Below are 20,090 nucleotides of genomic sequence, written 5' to 3' on the forward strand. Positions count from 1 at the left end.
CAGGGCCTCAAAAATCCTAAGTAAGAGCTCTGTCTCAAATCTATATCCCCAGTCTCTAACTGCTGGATGTAGAATAAAAGATATTCTTTTTCACCTCTTCTCTACTACTACCTAGAGAGAGAGATGGGTCCCAGAGAAAACTTATTTTGAATAATTACTTATTTTTTAGAACAACTCAAACAAATCTATTTTTAAATAACGGGGGGTTTGAAATCTACAATTGAAGCCAACTCTTCCAGTATCACCTCATTACAATTTAATCAGTAATTTTTTGATTGCTACTGTGCAGAGTCAAATTCATGCAAAGAAAAAAAACTATGCTTTCTCACATGAAAAGACCGTCAACTTTGAAAGCAAATAATCTTTCACTATGATGATGATATTTGCTGTTAAGACACTGCTAGAATCCACAGGGTATCTATCTCTCTTTGAAGACAATGAACTGCAATGAAAACTCTAGTAATTTAGCCCACTTCTACTGCTCTTTTCTCTTTTGGAGAAAAGCTTCAACAGCTTGCCAAGTTGTGGAAATCTTCTGAGGAGAGGAAGAGAAGTTCCTTGAGAAGGGTGATTAAGAGATATATGGCAGAATATCCCATGTGTGATAAGCCTGTCCTCTTACTCTATGAACAAAGAAAAACTATTGATTACTTTGAACTCCCTGCCTTTCACCTAGATATATCTTCTTGGTAAACAGTGATTAGTCTGAGGAAGATTAGAATGTTAATTACAGGGAACAGGACATAAGTTCCCTGTGCGTCTTTAGCAAAGAGGCTGACACAGTGTGAGCCCTTGTTTTGTAGACTGTAGGGGAAACTATGATGCTGCCAAGGAGCAGAAATGTATAACCAGAGAGGACTTTAACAAAACTACTTCTGTCCTGCCTCACCTACTCCCCAGTCCTCCAGTCAATTACTCCTCATGCAACAGAGATGAGAGAGAGAAGGCACAGGTGCATTCCAAGAATGGAGAGAGGCAACACAAGTGAGGATTAAGACCTGGCTCTAGTTAGGACGTTAGTTAGCCTTTGGGGGTAAACAAGCTTTCTCTGGGCATGGTCAGTAAAGAACAAGTTGAGCTACATGGCCTAAACTCCTACCAACAACACTAACATGTTCAGTAGATGGTCTAAGCACCTGTGGCAACAATGCCAACATGTTAAGATAAAGCCCACATCTGAAATTCAGCTGAAAATGGGAAGGGCCTGTTTCCTCATCTATAATCAGTATGATTGATTACCTAAGAGTAACACAATTTCATTATAGTCTTGCCAGTCAGTATTTGACTTTGCCTAAATAAAAACAGACTATTTTTATAAATAAATCCAGTTCTGTTCTGATTAAAATTTTAATATTCAATCAGAAAACAGAGACTTGAGGTATGTAAAATCACATGTATGCAAACATCTGGATTAAGGATTTAAGATGTATACCTATATACAAATTCTTCATCTTGGCCTATTAGTGTTAGAAAATACATCTACTCAATACATACAAAAACTTTAACATATCTGGGCTACCAAGACGCTCAGTGGGTAAAGGTGCTTGCTACCAGGCCTGCAGCTTGAGTGCAATGTTTAGAAGCACATGGTGAAAGGAGACAACCAATTCCCAAGTTGTTCTCTGCTCTCCACATGTGTGCTGGGGCAAGAATGTACTCATAGACATACAAGTAAATAAGCAGTAATAAAAAATTTAAAATATTCTGTACATATTAAAAGTAAATACATTTTTCAGTTATGTGAATCTAAAATCCAATGACAATTATGAAAGAATTAACTTACATTTTCAAGTTTTTAAATATATTTTCTATGTTCTTATAATGCTTTAACATCACCAGAACATTTTTATTTATTTGTTTTTCATTGAAATCTACCTGTGTCTGTATGTAGTATACTGCACTAGGATTATAACATAAAGATGAATGAATTTTTTTTCTTGTTATAGAGACTAGCTTGTGTATATCCTTTTTACAAACACATATTTAAAGAGATACTTTTGTACAGGGTCACACTTCTATTAAGAGAAAGAAAAAAACTAATAAAATGAATACTGCACCTTACACAGAGAGCTAGTCTCATGACATTGCTCATCTCAGAGGCAGTGTCCCTAATAGCGGCTGAGGGCATGGTAATCTTGTAGTCCCAGGAGAAGCACGATCTACCTTTACAACATATATAGGGTTCCTGACAAACCTGCTCCTAGACTTCCTTTTTCAGAACACCTTCTCTTTTCCTATTAGATATTTTCTTTATTTACATTTCAAATGTTATCCCTTTTCCTAGTTTCTCCTCTGAAAATCCCCTATCCCCTCCCCCTGCTCCCCAACCCACCCACTCCCATTCCTGGCCCTGGCATTCTCCTATACTGGGGCATAGAACCTTCACAGGACCAAGGGCCTCTCCTCCCATTGATGGCCAACTAGGCCATCCTCTGCTACATATACAGCTAGAGCCACAAGTTCTACCATGTATTTTCTTTGACTGGTGGTTTAGTTCCAAGGAGCTCTGGGGGGGGGGGGGTACTGGTTACTTCATACTGATGTTGCTCCTATGGGGCTTCAGACCCCTTCAGATCCTTAGGTACTTTCTCTAGCTCCTTCATTGGGGACCTTGTGCTCCGTCCAATGGATAATTGAGAGCATCCACTTCTGTATTTGCCAAGCACTGGCAGAGCCTCTCAGGAGACAGCTATATCAGGCTCCTGTCAGCAGGCTCTCATTGGCATCTGCCATAGTGTCTAGGTTTGGTGGTTGCTTATGGGATGGATCCCCAAGTAGGGCAGTCTCTGGATGGTTGTTCCTTCAGTCTCTGTTCCAAACTTTGTCTTTGTAACTCCTTCCATGGGTATTTTGTTCCCCCTTCTAAGAAGGATTCTGAGCTTCTGGGCTACTATCCACTTATCAGTGGGTGCATATTGTGTGTTCTTTTGTGATTGAGTTACCTCACTCAGTATGATATCCTCCAGATCCATCCATTTGTCTAAGAATTTCATGAATTCATTGTTTTTAATAGCTGAGTAGTACTCCATTGTGTAAATGTACTGCATTTTCTGTATCCATTCCTCTGTTGAGGGACATCTGGGTTGTTTCCAGTTTCTGGCTATTATAAATAAGGCTGCTATGAACATAGTGGAGCATGTGCCCTTATTACATGTTGGAGCATCTTCAGGGTATATGCCCAGGAGTAGTATTACTGGATCTTCCAGTAGAACTATGTCCAATTTTCTGAGGAACCGCCAAACTGATTTCCAGAGTGGTTGTACCAGCTTGCAATCCCACCAGCAATGGAGGAGTGTTCCTTTTTCTCTGCATCCTCGCCAGCATTTGCTGTCACCTGAGTTTTTGATCTTAGCCATTCTGACTGGTGTGAGGTGGAATCTCAGGGTTGTTTTGATTTACATTTCCTTGATAATTAAGGATGTTGAACATTTCTTTTAGGTGTTTCTCAGCCACTCGGTATTCCTCAGTTGAGAATTCTTTGTTTAGCTCTGTATCCCATTTTTTAATAGGGTTATTTGGTTTTCTGGAGTCCAACTTTTTGAGCTCTTTATATATATTTGATTTTAGCCCCCTATTGGATTTAGGATTGGTAAAGATCTTTTCCCAATCTGTTGGTGGCCTTTTGGTCTTACTGATAGTGTCCTTTGCCTTACAGAAGCTTTGCAATTTTATGAGGTCCCATTTGTCAATTCTTGATCTTAGAACATAAGCCATTGGTGTTCTATTTTAAAAAATTCCCCCTGTGCCCATATGTTCAAGGCTCTTCCCCACTTTCTCTTCTATAAGTTTCAGTGTCTCTGGTTTTATGTGGTGGTCCTTGATCCACTTGGACTTGAGCTTTGTACAAGGAGATAAGTGTGGATAGATTCACATTCTTCTACAGTGCTAACCACCAGTTGAGCCAGCACCATTTGTTGAAAATGCTGTCTTCTTTCCACTGGATGGTTTTAGCTCCCTTGCAAAGATCAAGTGACCATAGGTGTGTGGGTTCATTTCTGGGTCTTCAATTCTATTCCATGGATTTACCTGTCTGTCACTGTACCAGTACCATGCAGTTTTTATCACAATTGCTCTGTAGTACAGCTTGAGGTCAGGCATGGTGATTCCCCCAGAGGTTCTTTTATTGTTGAGAACAGTTTTTGCTATCCTAGGATTTTTGTTATTCCAGATGAATTTGCAAATTGCCCTTTCTAACTCTGTAAAGAATTGAGTTGGAATTTTGATGGGGATTGCATGGATTGTGTAGATTGCTTTCAGCAAGACAGCCATTATGACTATATTAATCCTGCCAATCCATGAGCATGGGAGATCTTTCCATCTTCCGAGATTTTCTACAATTTCTTTCTTCAGAAACTTGAAGTTCTTATCGTACAGATCTTTCACTTCCTTAGTTAGAGTCACACCAAGGTATTTTATATTATTTGTGACTTTTGTGAAGGGTGTTGTTTCCCTAATTTCTTTCTCAGCCTGTTTATCCTTTGTGTAGAGAAAGGCCACTGATTTGTTTGAGTTAATTTTATATCCAGCTACTTCACTGAAGTTGTTTATCAGGCTTAGGAGTTCTCTGGTGGAATTTTTGGGGTCACTTATATATACTATCATATCATCTGCAAAAAGTGATATTTTTACTTCTTCCTTTCCAATTTGTATCCCCTTGATCTCCTTTTGTTGTCTAATTGCTCTGGCTAGGACTTTGAGTACTATACTGAATAGATAGGGAGAGAGTGGGCAGCCTTGTCTAGTCCCTGATCTTAGTGGGATTGCTTCCAGTTTCTCACAATTTTGTTTGATGTTGGCTACTGGTTTGCTGTATATAGCTTTTATTATGTTTAAGTATGGGCCTTGAATTCCTGATCTTTCCAAGACTTTTATCATGAAGGGGTGTTGGACTTTGTCGAATACTTTCTCAGCATCTAATGAGATTATCATGTGGTTTTTGTCTTTGAATTTGTTTATATAGTGGATTATGTTGATGGATGTCCATATATTGAACCATCCTTGTATCCCTGGGATGAAGCCTACTTGGTCGTGATGGATGATCGTTTTGATGTGTTCTTGGATTCGGTTTGCGAGGGTTTTATTGAGTATTTTTGCATTGATATTCATAAGGGAAATTGGTCTGAAGTTCTCTTTCTTTGTTGGATCTTTGTGTGGTTTAGGTATCTGAGTAATATTGGCTTATAGAACGAACTGGGTAGGGTACCTTCTGCTTCTATTTTGTGGAATAGTTTGAGAAGAGTTGGAATTAGGTCTTCTTTGAAGGTCTGATAGAACTCTGCACTAAACCCATCTGGTCCTGGGCTTTTTTTTTGTTTGGGAGACTATTAATGACTGCTTCTATTTCTTTAGGGGATATGGGGCTATTTTAGATCGTTAATCTGATCCTGATTTAACTTTGGTACCTGGTATCTGCCTAGAAAATTGTCCATTTTTTTGGAACACCTTCTTAAAACAACCAGTTATGAGAATTCCATGAGTTAATGGAAAGTATTTATCCTTCAATTTTAAATGCTTCCATTATACATATACAAACTTTAACCTTTACTAATTGTTACACCCCACAGTACTTACTAAAACCTGTTTTACCTTGCTTCTGACCCTAGTTAATATTAAAAAAAAATAAGCCATTGAGATAGAGCTATTATATTCACATACATGATGCAGAAAAATTATTTGCTTAACAATTTCACTTCTTAGATGTACTGATTTCTCCACATGCTGTCCAGGTTAGCTACAACACCCCTGATGCACCCCAATCCCTCTCTCTTACCCTCTTGAGTACTGGGCTCAGTGCTTTTATGACTTTTTTTTTTTACCAACAAAGTAAACCACCTGTTTGCTATTGTAAGTTTTCATGACACTTCATACTGAGTTCTGACTGGTTTCTGTACATAAATGAAACTACATTATTCTATCCAGGAAAAGATTAAAAAGTAGAAAAGTAAAGCTATTAGGGATGCATGTTCCAAGACTTCTGTGTGTTGTATATATGACAGGAAGATGTTACACCCTATATATAAGCAAAAACTATTCTCAACTATTCTTAAAAGCAATTCTGTCATAGAACATCACTTGCTTCCTTTTAAAAGTGTCTACTAACAGAATAATTACCTTTCAACACATATTTTCATTTGAAAACTACACCATTTATTACCATCTATGTTCATTTTTGGCTGTGTCCTACAGAATTTATGTCAAAACCTAACTTCCCATTGCTGTCCTGGGGGAGGTGGCTAGAAGGTGATTAGGTGATGAAGCCACCAAAACAAAATTAGTGTTCCCATAAAAGTGTCCCTGAGAGCTCCTATCTAGCATGTCTGCATGCCATGACACAGCAGAAGATCATCTATGAAGTAGCCTCAGGAGCTCTCACTGGGGCCTGCTCACTGGGCTGTCTCCTCTAGGACACTGGCAATGTTCTGTTGTTCACAGCTCCACAGTCCATGTTACTATGCATGACACAGCAGCGCAGCTAGAGGAGAACAGATACAACTCCTAACAGTGTGGGATGTGAGAACACATGCAATGCTTTGTTAGAATGCAGTATGTCGATATCTCAGGTTGAGGACGCGGTAACTATATGTTTCTGAATTATATGCAATTTTCAAATAACGAAAATAGAGAAAGTAGGTATTACTTTATGACATGGCATTATCTGCTTACAATACTTGATCAACTGTTAATTATACACAAGCAGGGCTAATTACATTACACTGGATTAAGACTTTTCAATATTAGTAATACTGCTAGAGCTATACTAAAATTAATTACTGTTAAATTTTTAAAAAAAGAAAACTTTCAAAAATTAAATCTGAACATACCTCTAACATTAACTGTGTAAACTCTTCATTACTAAGGAATGTGGGTTTCCAGTCCTGTCGAATCTCACTAGCATCTGACTGTGCAGTGGTCTCTGTAAACAGATTGACACGTTAGTGGCATACTCTAACCATTGGGGGAGCACAGCACACTACAAGCCGCCTGTTCTTCCTACTCCATGGTAACAAACAGGTGCGAGATATTGATTCCCTTAAAAGGAGGCCAGGCTCTGAAAATGTGAAATGTTATCTTCTAGGAATTGGTCTGGATAATTTAGTAACATTTCTTTGGGGTTTTTATTGGGGAGAAAGGATAGGGAGGGCTTTGATACACTCTGACTGATAAGCCTAAATTTGCTTCCAGGTTAACAAAATTAGCATATAAAAACAAGCAGATTACAAGATTATTCCAAAGATTCTGAAGAAACTTTTTACCTCATCTTTTTCATCATTCAACTAGCTATATCTAGAGTAGAGATCGTCAGCTCCAAGGAAAGCTACAATGGGAAGATTCCTCCTAATCTCAGCTGCTTTATATTAGTTAATCCAGGAGACTAAATTAAAAATTTGGGGCAGAAACATCTCAGTAATAATCACTTGCAGAGTGACTTTGGTCAGTGTCTTCTTTTCTAATGTTTGTAATAATATGGAGCCTCCCAAAGCCTCCGGGGTCCCTGGCACATGCCTTTTGCCATATTGCTATTTCATTTTGCTACAGCGAATAGATTTAGTTATTGGAATATTATAATAAATAATGAAATATGAACTATTTGCTTAACAAATACGTTTTCTTTTCTTTTAAAAAACAGGGTCTTACTATGTATCTCAGGCTGGCTTCAAACTTATGATCCTCCTGCCTCAGCTTCCAAGTGTGTAAACTCTTCATTACTAATAGAATTAGTAATTACCATAGAAGAGGACCACAACACCTTAACGTTGTTGTTGCTGCTGCTTTTTCTTTTCTTTTCTTTTCTTTTCTTTTCTTTTCTTTCTTTCTTTCTTTTTTTTTTGGGGGGGGGGGTTGTTTTTTCGAGACAGGGTTTCTCTTTGTAGCCCTGGCTGTCCTGGAAATCACTTTGTAGACCAGGCTGGCCTCAAACTCAGAAATCTGCCTGCCTCTGCCTCCCAAGTGCTGGGATCAAAGGCGTGCGCCACCACTGCCCAGCTTTGTTTTTTCTTTTTATATGTAGACTGTAACAACCAAATTAGAGATCAATACGACAGGTTGTACACTACCTTACTTTGTAATGAAAAGTATGGATTGTATTATTTTAATATTTTGTTACCAGATAGTTAAATATTTCATATTTACATACCAAATTTGGCATATTACAAGTGACTCCACTGAACTACAACAAGTAACTAAAAAGTACAGCTACTAATTCTGTGAAATACAGTTATGGTCTTCAAATTGCTGTCAACTATATATACAATTACAGACACAAATTCACTAAGATTTAGTTAATACAAGTCTATTTTAGATAAACAAATACTTTTAAAATGTCTCTGGAATTTACCACTAATTTCATTTTGTGAGAATTATACATCCAATTTTGGGGACAAACCTAGTTAACGGCAAAATGAATATTATATTGTCAGGCGACAGAAATGTATGCATCTCACTTTATTTCATTCAACAATCATTTCCCGAGCTCCTACAAGGTTTAAGGAACTGACTTCACTGAGTGTGCCAAGGAAACAAAGGGAGCTCAAGACAGCAGAAGATCAGTGTAAGGAACTGACACACTTACAAAAGAGTAAGCCGCAGAGAGGGTGGAGGTGTGGGAGATGCTAACGTAAATGAAACATCCCCAAGTATTTTCATGGTGGAGCCCTGGGAATCTAATCAAATGGTACAAAAATGGAAAGGCCAGGTTAGGAGGAACTGACATGACAAAATGAATACATTTTAGAGGAGATGAGTTTGGAGACATGGAAAATGGTATCCAGTAAGTTAACTAGGAATACAAAGGTAGAATTTTTGCATCTGAAAATAAGATTCATTAGTAGTTGAATACAGATGCATAGCAGCTACAGTTAATACAAAGAGGTACTCACAGGAAGGGGGTTGACAAAATAAGAAAACAAGGATAAGCCTTGAGAAACGTCCCATTTAGAGAGCAGGAAGGAAAAGAGAGGGTACCGGACAGGAAGGGGAGCAGCAGAGAAGATGGAAGCCATAGAAGAAGAAAGTCAGCAGCAAGCGGGCAGATCTAGACTGCCAGTTCTAACTCTAAAGAGATTAAAGAAGAACAACAACCTTTGCTGTATTGGGGATGGGTGGGTAATGTCAGTAATGAAATTAATGAAAAAAAAATGCAGAGAGTATTGGTACACAGGACAGCGTAGCAGTGGATTACAAGGAGTGAAAGGAAAACGACAGAGGCAGCAGTTAGCATCTGTGCGCCTAAGAACTGTAGTTTCACTTCAGCTAAAAAGCATACATCCTTCTCTAGTTCTTACAGTTTAGTATCTCTGCTACCTAATTATCAAAAACTTTAACAGTTTCTTTTCATGAGTGATTCAATCGAGATAATTTCAATCGAGATAATTTTCTTTGATTAACAAGTAATTTGAGGTATAGTGTTTATTCCCTAGCCATACACTGAAATGACCCTTTAAAATGGTCTGGACCTTACATGACCCAACTCTCAAATACACCTATACACTTCTAACACAAATATGCTCAGTTACAATCATGTCTCTTTGCTTTTCTGATTTTGTACATAGTATCTCTTTGTGTAAAAACACTATTTCACTTACTTAACCTAAAAAGAAGACTAGGTTTAAAAAATTACCTATTTGTACACCTAAAACATTCTTTCCTTTATGATAAAAGATCAAGACAAAATGTGCTTCTTAGCTTACAGTTTATAGACACTACTCATTTGTAGTTTAGTTATATGTTAGCACATCTGTCTCCCCAGGCTTACGCTGAGAGCCAAGACAATCACTCTAACTTCCTAAGGACATAGAATACAGAACTCACCAAATGTTTGTTGAATGAAAGAAGGAACACACTAGATATCATTTTATCTTAAACATCATATAACTCATTATGTTTTAAGTGGGGAAGAGTCCTATAAAAATATACTCATTTTACAAAGTCAGCACTTTACCTTTATGTTTGCGCAAAAAATCAATGCTCTTCTGTAGAACAGTAGACTTGTCCATCTTTCTCGCGTTACCAGGAAGCATAGACCCCAGCTCCTTAATGAGGACATTGAACTGATCTCTACGTTTCTTTTCTGATTTGTTTCTAGATACTCTATGAAGAAAAAGAAATTAAATATGTAGTTGTTGGGGTTTTTTTTGTTTATTTGTTTGTTTTGTTTTTCGAGACAGGGTTTCTCTGTGTAGCCCGGGCTGTCCTGGAACTCACTCTGTAGACCAGGCTGGCCTCGAACTCAGAAATCCACCTGCCTCTGCCTCCCAAGTGCTGGGATTAAAGGCGTGCACGGCCACGCCTGGCTCAAATATGTCATTTTTTAAAAACAATCTAACTATACAAATAGTTTCATACAGTGTTTAATTTGGACATGACTAATTTATTTAAGCTTACTTTTCAAAAGGTCAGGAGATAATTTATAACCTACACCTAATAATATACATGTAGGTATCATATTATTATAAATAAATATAACTACTATATTTATTTATTGTTTTCTATTTCATAGCTAACTACCTTTTTGCTTTGTCCTTGTCATCTTCTTCCACCAATCCATCAAAAATACTACTGTCATCTCTACAAGAGAAAAGACAGAGAAAGGCTGAGCAGGACTGGTGAGCACAGCAGCAAAGCCACAGGCGAGTCCACGCACACGCGCCTGCGTCCCAGGTGATCAAGGAAACAAGCTCGGGAACCATTAACTTACTTTCTAACAAAGTTTAATTACAGTTAACTATATTTTAAGTTTTCCACACATGAACTCTGAAGGCAGTGATACTCAGCTATATGTATATATCAGGCTAAACAAGAATTTATTTAGTTTAAATATCTTATTTCAAAATGGCCTTCACTTTTTACTGAAAATCTATATAAAACCAGTATGAAATTATGTCACTGTATTAAACCACCCACTTGGAATTATAAGAATCACTATTCTAATAATGATTTTAAAAACATACCTGTCAACAATTGAGCTCATTTTACTACAGCTTACGGTAAACACCATAACACATTATGTTTTCGTCTTGTGGTAGACATTTGTACTTCTCCTTGTGAGAAAAGAAAACATTAATGGTTATTAGTTTTCTAAAACACTTCTACAACATTATCTTGAGAATACTATTGTTACTATGCAGATTTCAAATGAAGCTGGTATATTATTTTCAAGCAAATATCTTTGGATGGGGAATATTTTAAGCTTTTTTTTCTTCTAAAAGATATATGGAAAATTCAAATTATATTTCTATAAAGCAATAAAATATCATTTTTAATCTTCAGTATATGCTTTGACTACGTAACTACAAACTGGCTGCAATAATATGGTCTAACAAATATTTGTTGAGATTTTATTTTCTGCTAAACAGTACATATTCCTTGTACCTCTAAGGATGAGAGGCTCAGTTCTATAGGCAGAAATCTATACTGATCAAGGAAACAGATATCTAAACAATGAAAACAAAATACACAATGAAGCTATACTGCCCAGTGGTTATCACCCAGACAAGAAGCAACCAAGTATGTCTGTGAACAGTACAAAAGGAAGCCTGAAGTAAGGCGTCAGGATTCATGTTCCTGAAAACAAGGCGCAGAGGCAGGAAGCATCCTCATGGTCAGGGAAGAACTCCTGGCTGACTCTGAACCCACATTTCCACAAGATCCTCACTGACTTCTATGACACTAAAGTCTGAGAAGCAGTGGACTAGAGGACACACAGGCTGAGTGGACTCTGAGAAGCAGAATGGCAGCCGATAGCTGCACAGGCCATGAGCCAGGACAAAACTGCATTTGAGAAAACCTAGAGCTTATTTTCCTCATAGGCATGTTATAGGAATGTTAAGGAGATGGCAAACCAATCAGAGAAAATAAGTATCATAAAATGTCTCATACTGTCTCTACATTGAAGTAATTAAAATGTGCTGCTTTCAAATTGAGTCACAAGACTAAAATTCCATATAAAGCAGTTTCATCAAGCCATGAATTAAATATTGAATAACAGATGGCACTATTTATAAACATCCCAAGTTTTGAGGTGTAAAAGTTTTATATTATTATTTCCTTTATTTAGAATTTAGAAAATATTATAATGTGTAACTCTATTAAACCAGAAAATTTTAAAGATATTTTCACAGGAGAGTCTAAGAAATTCTATCACTGTTTTCATATGTACCCTTCATAAGAGGAAGAGAAACAAGCCCTTGAAAAATGATGTTGCGGGCTGGAGAGATGGCTCAGTGGTTAAGAACACTGACTACTCTTCCAGAGGTCCTGAGTTCAATTCCCAGCAACCACATGGTGGTTTACAACCATCTGTAATGGGATCTACTGCTATGTCTGAAGATAGCTACAGTGTACTCATAAATAAAAATAAATATTTTTTAAAGAATTTAAAAAAAAGAAAAATGATGTTGCATTGCCTATGTGCTTAAGCCAACAAAATAGGACTCAGGAGACTAAGAGTGCTTACAAGATAATGGCAGGATCAATATCATGACAGACCACTGTGACTCTACGTGTCTAAGTTAACATCATAAGAGGGAACACACATTTACAGAACCTTTGGGTTTACCTAAGTCACCTTTCTAGATCAGAAGACTGAGCAATGGTGATGACAGATGCTGGCTCTATCACTAAAATGAGAAGAACATTGGAGACAGTTTATACAAATAGAGTTGCAAAACTAAGGGGCCAAATCTGTGCCATATGTGTTAGTTATGTGTCATCAGCATGCTTAATTGTCAAAAAGGAGAAAATAGGACAAACAAGGGGTGGTGATAGTGGGATAAACCTATCTAGGAAGGACACTTCTGACGATGTATAAAATGGATGAATCAAAATGGCCTAGAAGATTGACTGGCTCACTACTAGGCTATTCTCTACTACTGTCAACAGTGATTTTCAACAAAGTTGTTACTCAGCTTGTAACTGTACTCACAGCCAATACACTCAAATTAGGACCACACTTGCTCAAGATCTTCTTTCTACTTTTCCAGCCAATTGATAGATACATCTTATTTAAGAGAAAAATAAAGGAAAGGAAATGAGTAGGATTAAATATCTCCAGAGCAAACCTTTTGAAGAGTGTCTAACAGAACACTGTGATAATAAAGAAACACAGAAAACACCTAGTAATTCAGGCTTCTAATCCAAAATGGCATGCCATGTTACACTTGCTCATCAGGAATACTCCATTTTAGACATTATACTATGTCCCTACACAAGCTCAAGAGAAATTCCAAGTATACAGACTACTCATGTGGAATAAAGTTTATTTATTTTTTTTTACAAAGTATTGACATTAATAGACCAGAAGGATAGGCAATGTGTCTTTTAGGGATCAATTGCAATTACTTAAATGAAATTTACCAGTTTACCAAACTACAAAAGGATCAAGTTAAAGCTAGGAATTAAATGTTCCTTTACATAAGCCCCTTGCATCCAAGTCACAGATTCAGCAGGTGAGTCTGTATCACGCTACTGTTTCATAATTGACAGGGTACTGAGGCACAGGTACTGGTGTGTAAACACTCCTTTAAAACCAGGGAAGGGCAGACAGCATTAAACCAAGGGGTTGTACCAGCAGGTTAGATGGCAGTGTAGCTCTTCCTTGACTTCATACACAACAGTACACACGAGGAGAGATGGTCTCAGAGATGGTCTCTATTCCACTTCTGGAATAGAATCCTTCGCATAAGAAGGATTCTGTTTTAAAATAACCTGCAGTATTATTAATGGAATTATTCATCTTTCTGAACCCCATCCACTGTCACCCACCACAGGCCTTCTTTCCAACTCCTGCCACTGATCAATACATTAACTCAGTTCATCAACCACTACTTCTTAGCTGAAAAAGACCAATAAAATAAAACAAAACCCTACTTTTCTTGACCCACCAATCTTCTTTAGCTACTGTCATATTCTTTTTCCTTTTCCTAGGAAAACTACAGTGTCCTTATTGCCACTCTTATATTTTACAATTTGGTCTTCCACATGTAAGTGCAGATATGAAGTTTACTGTAAAGTGGTTTTAGGAAAGTTACTACAAAATCAGAAGCCCTCCACTGCTCATTCTCTTTCAGCAATAAACTCTGCTACTGGGAACATCTTTGTTACTTTTGACTCTTTTGTTTATAGGTACAGTGCTTAGGTAGTTATAATTTATTGATTGCCCCAATGTACTTAAATAAGCCTTTTTGGATCTCTAAAGTGTCTGGATTTTAGGCATCTTGGGGAGCATGGGATTTTTAAGTTTTTAATTGATTCATCTCCTTTTATGTATATAGGTCTTTCACCTGCTTATATGTATATGCATCACATGAATAAAGTGTCCACAGAGGCCAAAAAGAACACAAAATCCCCTGGGACTGAAATTACAGGTGAATGTAAGCCACTAGTCAATGGGGTGGGGGTACTGAATCTGGATTCCCTGGAAGAGTAGCCAATTATCCGATTTGCTTCCCTGTCTGGTTGTTTACTTATTTTTGGTCAATTAGACAGGAGATACAGTTATCTAAGAAGAGGGAACCCTGATGGAGAAATTAGATTGGCCTGTGTGTATACTTCTAGGTGTATTTTCTTAGTGATTAATGTAGGATGCTCCAGTTGATACCCACCCTTAGGCAGTAGGTACTAGGATATGTAAGAAAGCAGTCTGAGCAAGCCATGTGGAGCAAGCCAGTAAACAGCATTCCTCTATGGCCTCTGCTTCAGTTCCTGCCTCTAGTTTCTGCCTTGATTTCCCTGAGTTGCTTCTGGTCATATTTCTAATCACAGCAATAGAAACCCTAACTAAGACAACTGCAGAGCAATCTTTCCAACCTTGAGGATTTTTTTTTCTTTCTTACTTTATAAACATATACCCCCTCCCAACTCTCCAATATTATAATTCTAAAGTTTGCATTTTTCAGCTGTAATTGCAATTCAAAGCTAAGCCTCAACGTTCTAGCATGCTACATTTGATCTCCCCTCCTGAGTATTTTCCTGAGTTAGTAGCTATGGTAGTTTGAGAGAGAAAGTCTACCACAGGTTCTTGTGTTTGAATACTTGATCCCCAGTTAGTACCACTATTTGGGAAAGATGAGGAGGTACTAGCGTTGGAGGAAGGGGTCACACAGTCAAGCTTTGTGTCTTAAAGAGCTTCCTGCCATCACCGATGTGCTGTCTCCTGCTTGTGGTTTGAAATGTGAGCTCTCAGCTCTTTTCTTCAGCCACTATGAATTCTAATTCTCTGGAACTATAAACCTGATAAAACACACTCTTTTACAAGTTACCCTGGTATAGTACTTTATCACAGCAAGAGAAACATATCTAAAGGATGTTTTTTTCTTTGTAGTTTATCTAGTTTTGTACTGATTTACTACAAACTCATAACTATCTAAATACACTTTCTGTATCTTCATACACATTATATATCCTACCATTTTCCAACTGTTTCCTCCAGAACTCTCTCATCTATTCTCACGGTGTCTATTTGTTATTTATGCCCAACAACAGTGCTGCCCTCCAGGGCTCAGCACTCACTCTGACCCTGATGATTCCCTGGGTTTCTGGCTACAGTGTTTTCTCTTCCCTAGGTGCCATAGTGTAAACTCTAATGATGGCCCACAGCCAAATCTCAGGTGTTGAAGGCTCAGTTCCCAGGCAAAGGGACTCCTGAGAAGTTGTAGGAATGTTAGAGAAATCAGGGTATCAGTACCCTAGCATCCCGTCTGCCTTTCTGCGTCCTGGCTATCACAAAGTCAGTAGCTTTACCACCATAATGCTCAGGCTTAACACAAACAATGATACCAAGGGGCTGGTGACTGGAACTACAAACCAAACTGGAACTTTCATTCTTTTAAAAAGTTGCTTCTCTCTGGTCTCTTTAAGAATATCTGCAGCAAATTATTCTGTTTCAACATCACCACCACTTTCATTTCTAGAAATCAGAGAGTGCTCTCAAGTCATGACAACTTTAGAGGCTCTCTGACACAAGAAGTGTCTCAGACCTTCCACTTCTAGCTTAAGAAACTACACTTCTTTTGCTTTTCAAGGTGCAAAATTTTTGTTGCTATTATTTTTCTCCCATTCTCTTGCCCTTATGAAGTATTATTTGTAAGCTTATTTCTTTTTATTTAGCTGAGACTGGTTAGTGTTGGTTAACTTTACTGGATTGAAACATCTAAGACAGTGGTTTTCAGCCTTCCTAATGCTGTGACCCTTTAATATAGCTCCTCATGTTGTGGTGACCCCATCCATAAAATTATTTTGTTGCTACCTCATAACTGCAATTCTGCTACTGTTATGAATCATTAAATAAATACCTGATATGGGAGATGGTCTTAGGCAGCCCTGTGAATGGTTGAGATCATCTAGATATCTAAGAGATTAATGATGCCAGTCTCTGGAAGTACATGCAAGGCAGAGCCAGAGTCACCAGAATCCTACAGGCTCTGACATACTAAACAGATTAGTCATTTGACAGACCCATATAAGAAGGTATTATTGGGAGGTGATAAAAGGTAAGACGCGAGGCAAGAGTAGGTCAATGATGGCAATATACAGGTGGCTGTATCTTGTCCCCTCCTCCTGTATCCTGCTCCCTCCTCTGCTTCATGTTCCTGCGGCCCTAATGTTCCATCTCACAATGAGCCCAGAAACCCAAAAGCAAATAACCATGATCTACTGAACCCAGAATCCAAAATAATCAAGAAGTCTGTCTTTCAGTAGCTTGTGTCAGGCACTATCCCATTGATGAGGTAGCAGGCAGCTGTCTAGGTGTCCTCATTCTCTCACCATTCTTAGGTTTGCACTCCTGCACCGTCCACTGAAAGTGCCATTTGTAATCATAAGTACTGCACGGCTACATGCAGGGCCTGCTTCCCTGATTCTATAAGATCCTTGGTGGGTGTGCTGTAAGTGATCGCTCTGTACGGACTTAATGATTTCTTCTCTAAACTTCCATGACAGAACATTTCTAGCTTTCCTATTCAGTTTAATGACTGTTGCTTCTCCTATATAAACATTAGTCTGTACTAGGGCTGAACACACTTTCTAGGTAACTGAAGGAGAACTTTTAAGTACTTCTTTATGCCAAATCTTTATGCCTAAATCTATTATCTTAGTCCAGATTTCCAATTCCAGAGCCTTAAATTCATTCTTCCTTCCTTCCTTCCTTTTTTTCTTTTTTTGTGACAGGTTATCACATGGCCCAGGCTGGATTCTCTATCTCCACCTCGCAAAAAGGCATGTGCCACCACATTCTGTCTCCCAAAGCCTTTCTGACTTCTCTATAGCTTGTGTAGATGTCTATGTGCACACAGTGTATGTATGTATGCATATGCACATGTACCTGCATGTACATGCCTGCGTGTAAACCAGGGAGTTCTGGGGATGCACCTGTCGCCATGACTTAGTGCTGGGGTTAGAGATACACAATGCCACACAGCTTTTTTCAGCAGGGAGCACGGGATCTGAACTCAGGTGGTCCTCATGTTTGTACAGCAAGCACTTTGCCCAGTGAGCCATCCCTCCAGTCACCATACTGTACAGGTTTTCAAAGTCTCTAAAATCTAATACATTTACTCAGAGCCCTGACTTCCTTCCAGCTGCCTGCTCTACTCATGTCTCTTGCAAGCTGATCTTCATGTATGCTCTGCACTTCCTAGGGCATGCATGCTCCAGGCACATTTATATCCTGCTCTTCAAGCATCCCAGTCCCTGCTGTCCCTGCTGCCAGGGCAGCTTCTTTTCTCTTTCTGAGCTACACGGCTTAGCACCTGCCATTTTACTCACAACTAAAATGACTTTCAATATGGCCTTCTCTGACTACCTGATGAAAGCCATCACCCATCTCTAGTATCAATTTTAATTCTCTTGATAGTACTAATGCTTGCTTTCCTTGAAAATGCAATCTTCATGAGGCATGGATAGCTTCAGTTCTACTAATCATTATGTAATCATTAATTAAAGTAATAGATAAACAGTAATTACTGAATAGCAAATATTCTGCGTTAACACGGAAACAAAAAGTTTTAAATAACGCTTTCCTCAAATAAGTATGTCAAGTAATCTCTAAGTTCTTTTACACATTTTTTTCCTAGAAAAAAATGAATGCAATGAAGCATTATAGGTCGCCTTTACCTCTTTCACTTTTTATATCTTTAGAATGGAGTCTCCAACACCCACAGACGCAAGGCCGTCTTCTGTGTGACTGACCATCAGAACTCTGTTTTAAAAAAACAAAAGTAAAATTTGTCCAACTTATATACAATTTTATCGCAAAAACATTTTAACTAATTTAGCAAAATTTAGAACTTTTTTACAAAAATGTGTAACAAAAACTAAATTCTATAAACTGATTACATAAAAAGAAAATAGTTTTAAAACTATAACCAAGGCCAGGCACCTAGGGAAAAATCAAATATAAGTACAAGTCTGCTCAGATGAGGTCCCAGAGCTGAGAGAAGCAGACACAACCCCCACCCCATTCTTGACCCAGAAGCCAAGTCCAGTCTATATCTACTCATAGTGAGAAACCAGTTCTCTCCGCTGGATTCTAGGACATAAAGCACTCTAAGGGCAGGCCTCATGCCCAGCAGAAGATGGCCAACAGAGAATAAACTCAGTGGCATTATTGAAAGTTCTCTGTCTCATAAAGTTTTGATAAGACTTTCTTTTAATCTTATAGGTCTTTAGCATATATATATTATGGCTTCTAGTTTGGTGTTTTTAGGGGAGTCTTGTGTGTACAAATGTTGTGTCTCTGTGTCTTCATATGTATCTTGTGCTTTTTCCTTGGCTATTTTTCTTCCGTTTCGTTTGTTCTATTCTGTTTGTTTTTGTTTTATCTTATTTATCATTATTCTTTAGATGTCTGTTTGCAAAAAGGGTGTGGATTCTAATGGGAAGGAAGGTGTGTGTTGGGGCAGCAGGATATCTTGGAGAAGCTGAGGGACAGGAAATCATAATATATGAAAAAAATCTAATAAAACTTAATAAAAGAAAGGAAAAAAGAACAAAAAATAAGATAAATCACTTTTAATTCTCTACAGAAATTGAACCACAAGTATTTTTAAGAATTACACAAGTATCCTAAGGAACACACACTATAAGTAAATGTAAGGGGTGACATCGGGAACACAAAGTGGGAGAAAGAGTAAATGATTCAAATGTCTGCATGCAATTCAAGTTTCCAGCTTACAGAGATTGCTACGTTTTATGTAATACCCATGGCAACAAGAGGCAGTTCTACCTACACATAGAAAGAAAGAGAAAACAGTGAGAGCACAGTAATTACAATAGGAAATTATAAACGCAGAGAAAACCGGCAAGGAAAGAGGAAGATAAGAGCTGGTGAGGTGGAAACAAGGAAGTATACTAATGTTAAGAATTATGTTCTCAAGGGGAAGGGAGAAGCTGAATGAGCTCAGAATAAGATGCAACACACAACATCAATACGACTCTGTGGGTTTAAAGGTACTCACAGGCTACAACTCAAAGGACTGAGACCTTCCACACAGGTCAGGAAGCAAACAAACCCAGGGCATATGTGCTCATACCTATACTACACAAAATAGACTTTAATAAAAACCTATCATGAGAGAAGAATATATATGTATCTACACATACATATACACCTGGATCATGTCACGCAAAAGCTACAGCAAGTACAGATGCATACTCCCACCAATAAGCATCTAAATCTAAGAAGCAGAGTGAAGGGAGATAAAACAACAGACAGATCATCCTGCTGAAAATAAAAGCAGACTTACATTATAGACCAAACGTATATGAAAGAATAGTTCATGCAAAAACCACAGAATGTACACTATTCTCAAATGTGCTGAGAAAATCTGTACAATAGGTCACATGTTAGATCATAAAACAAGTTTTAACAATCTTTAGTCGGAAGTATGCTTTCTAATCACAATAGAATAAAAGCAGAAATTTTAAATGTGCAAACTTAACAGTACACTATTACAAAACTGAAAGGCTAACAACCAAATCCAGAGGGAAATTATCAAGTGTTCTGTGTGAGGAGCCGCCCTCACATTTGCCATTATAAGATGGCACTGACAGCTGTGTTCTAAGTGGTAAACATAGTCTGCACACATGCAGGGGCAGTT

General features: G+C 38.0%; 1 protein-coding gene across 13 annotated transcripts in view; it reads right to left on the reverse strand.

Moving 5' to 3' along the window:
* Positions 1 to 20,090, reverse strand: part of Clock (circadian locomotor output cycles kaput) — a 95,736-nt gene that overhangs the window by 45,986 nt on the left and 29,660 nt on the right. For 11 of the 13 annotated variants that reach the window (XR_001784602.2, XR_001784601.2, XM_017320651.2 and 8 more), the window contains 5 exons: positions 18,106 to 18,190; positions 10,947 to 11,036; positions 10,504 to 10,563; positions 9,938 to 10,086; positions 6,822 to 6,913 (listed from right to left, as the gene is read on the reverse strand). Coding sequence is in view for 10 of the 13 variants with exons in the window: in XM_017320651.2 (XP_017176140.1) it covers positions 6,822 to 6,913; positions 9,938 to 10,086; positions 10,504 to 10,563; positions 10,947 to 10,993 (348 nt within the window). In the remaining 3 variants the exon portion in view is untranslated. The remainder of the gene's footprint in view (positions 1 to 6,821; positions 6,914 to 9,937; positions 10,087 to 10,503; positions 10,564 to 10,946; positions 11,037 to 18,105; positions 18,191 to 20,090) is intronic. The other 2 variants (XM_017320648.2, XM_030254102.1) reach the window with 1 other exon arrangement.

Source organism: Mus musculus, chromosome 5 (genome assembly GCF_000001635.26).
Source record: "Mus musculus strain C57BL/6J chromosome 5, GRCm38.p6 C57BL/6J".
NCBI lineage: Eukaryota > Metazoa > Chordata > Mammalia > Rodentia > Muridae > Mus > Mus musculus.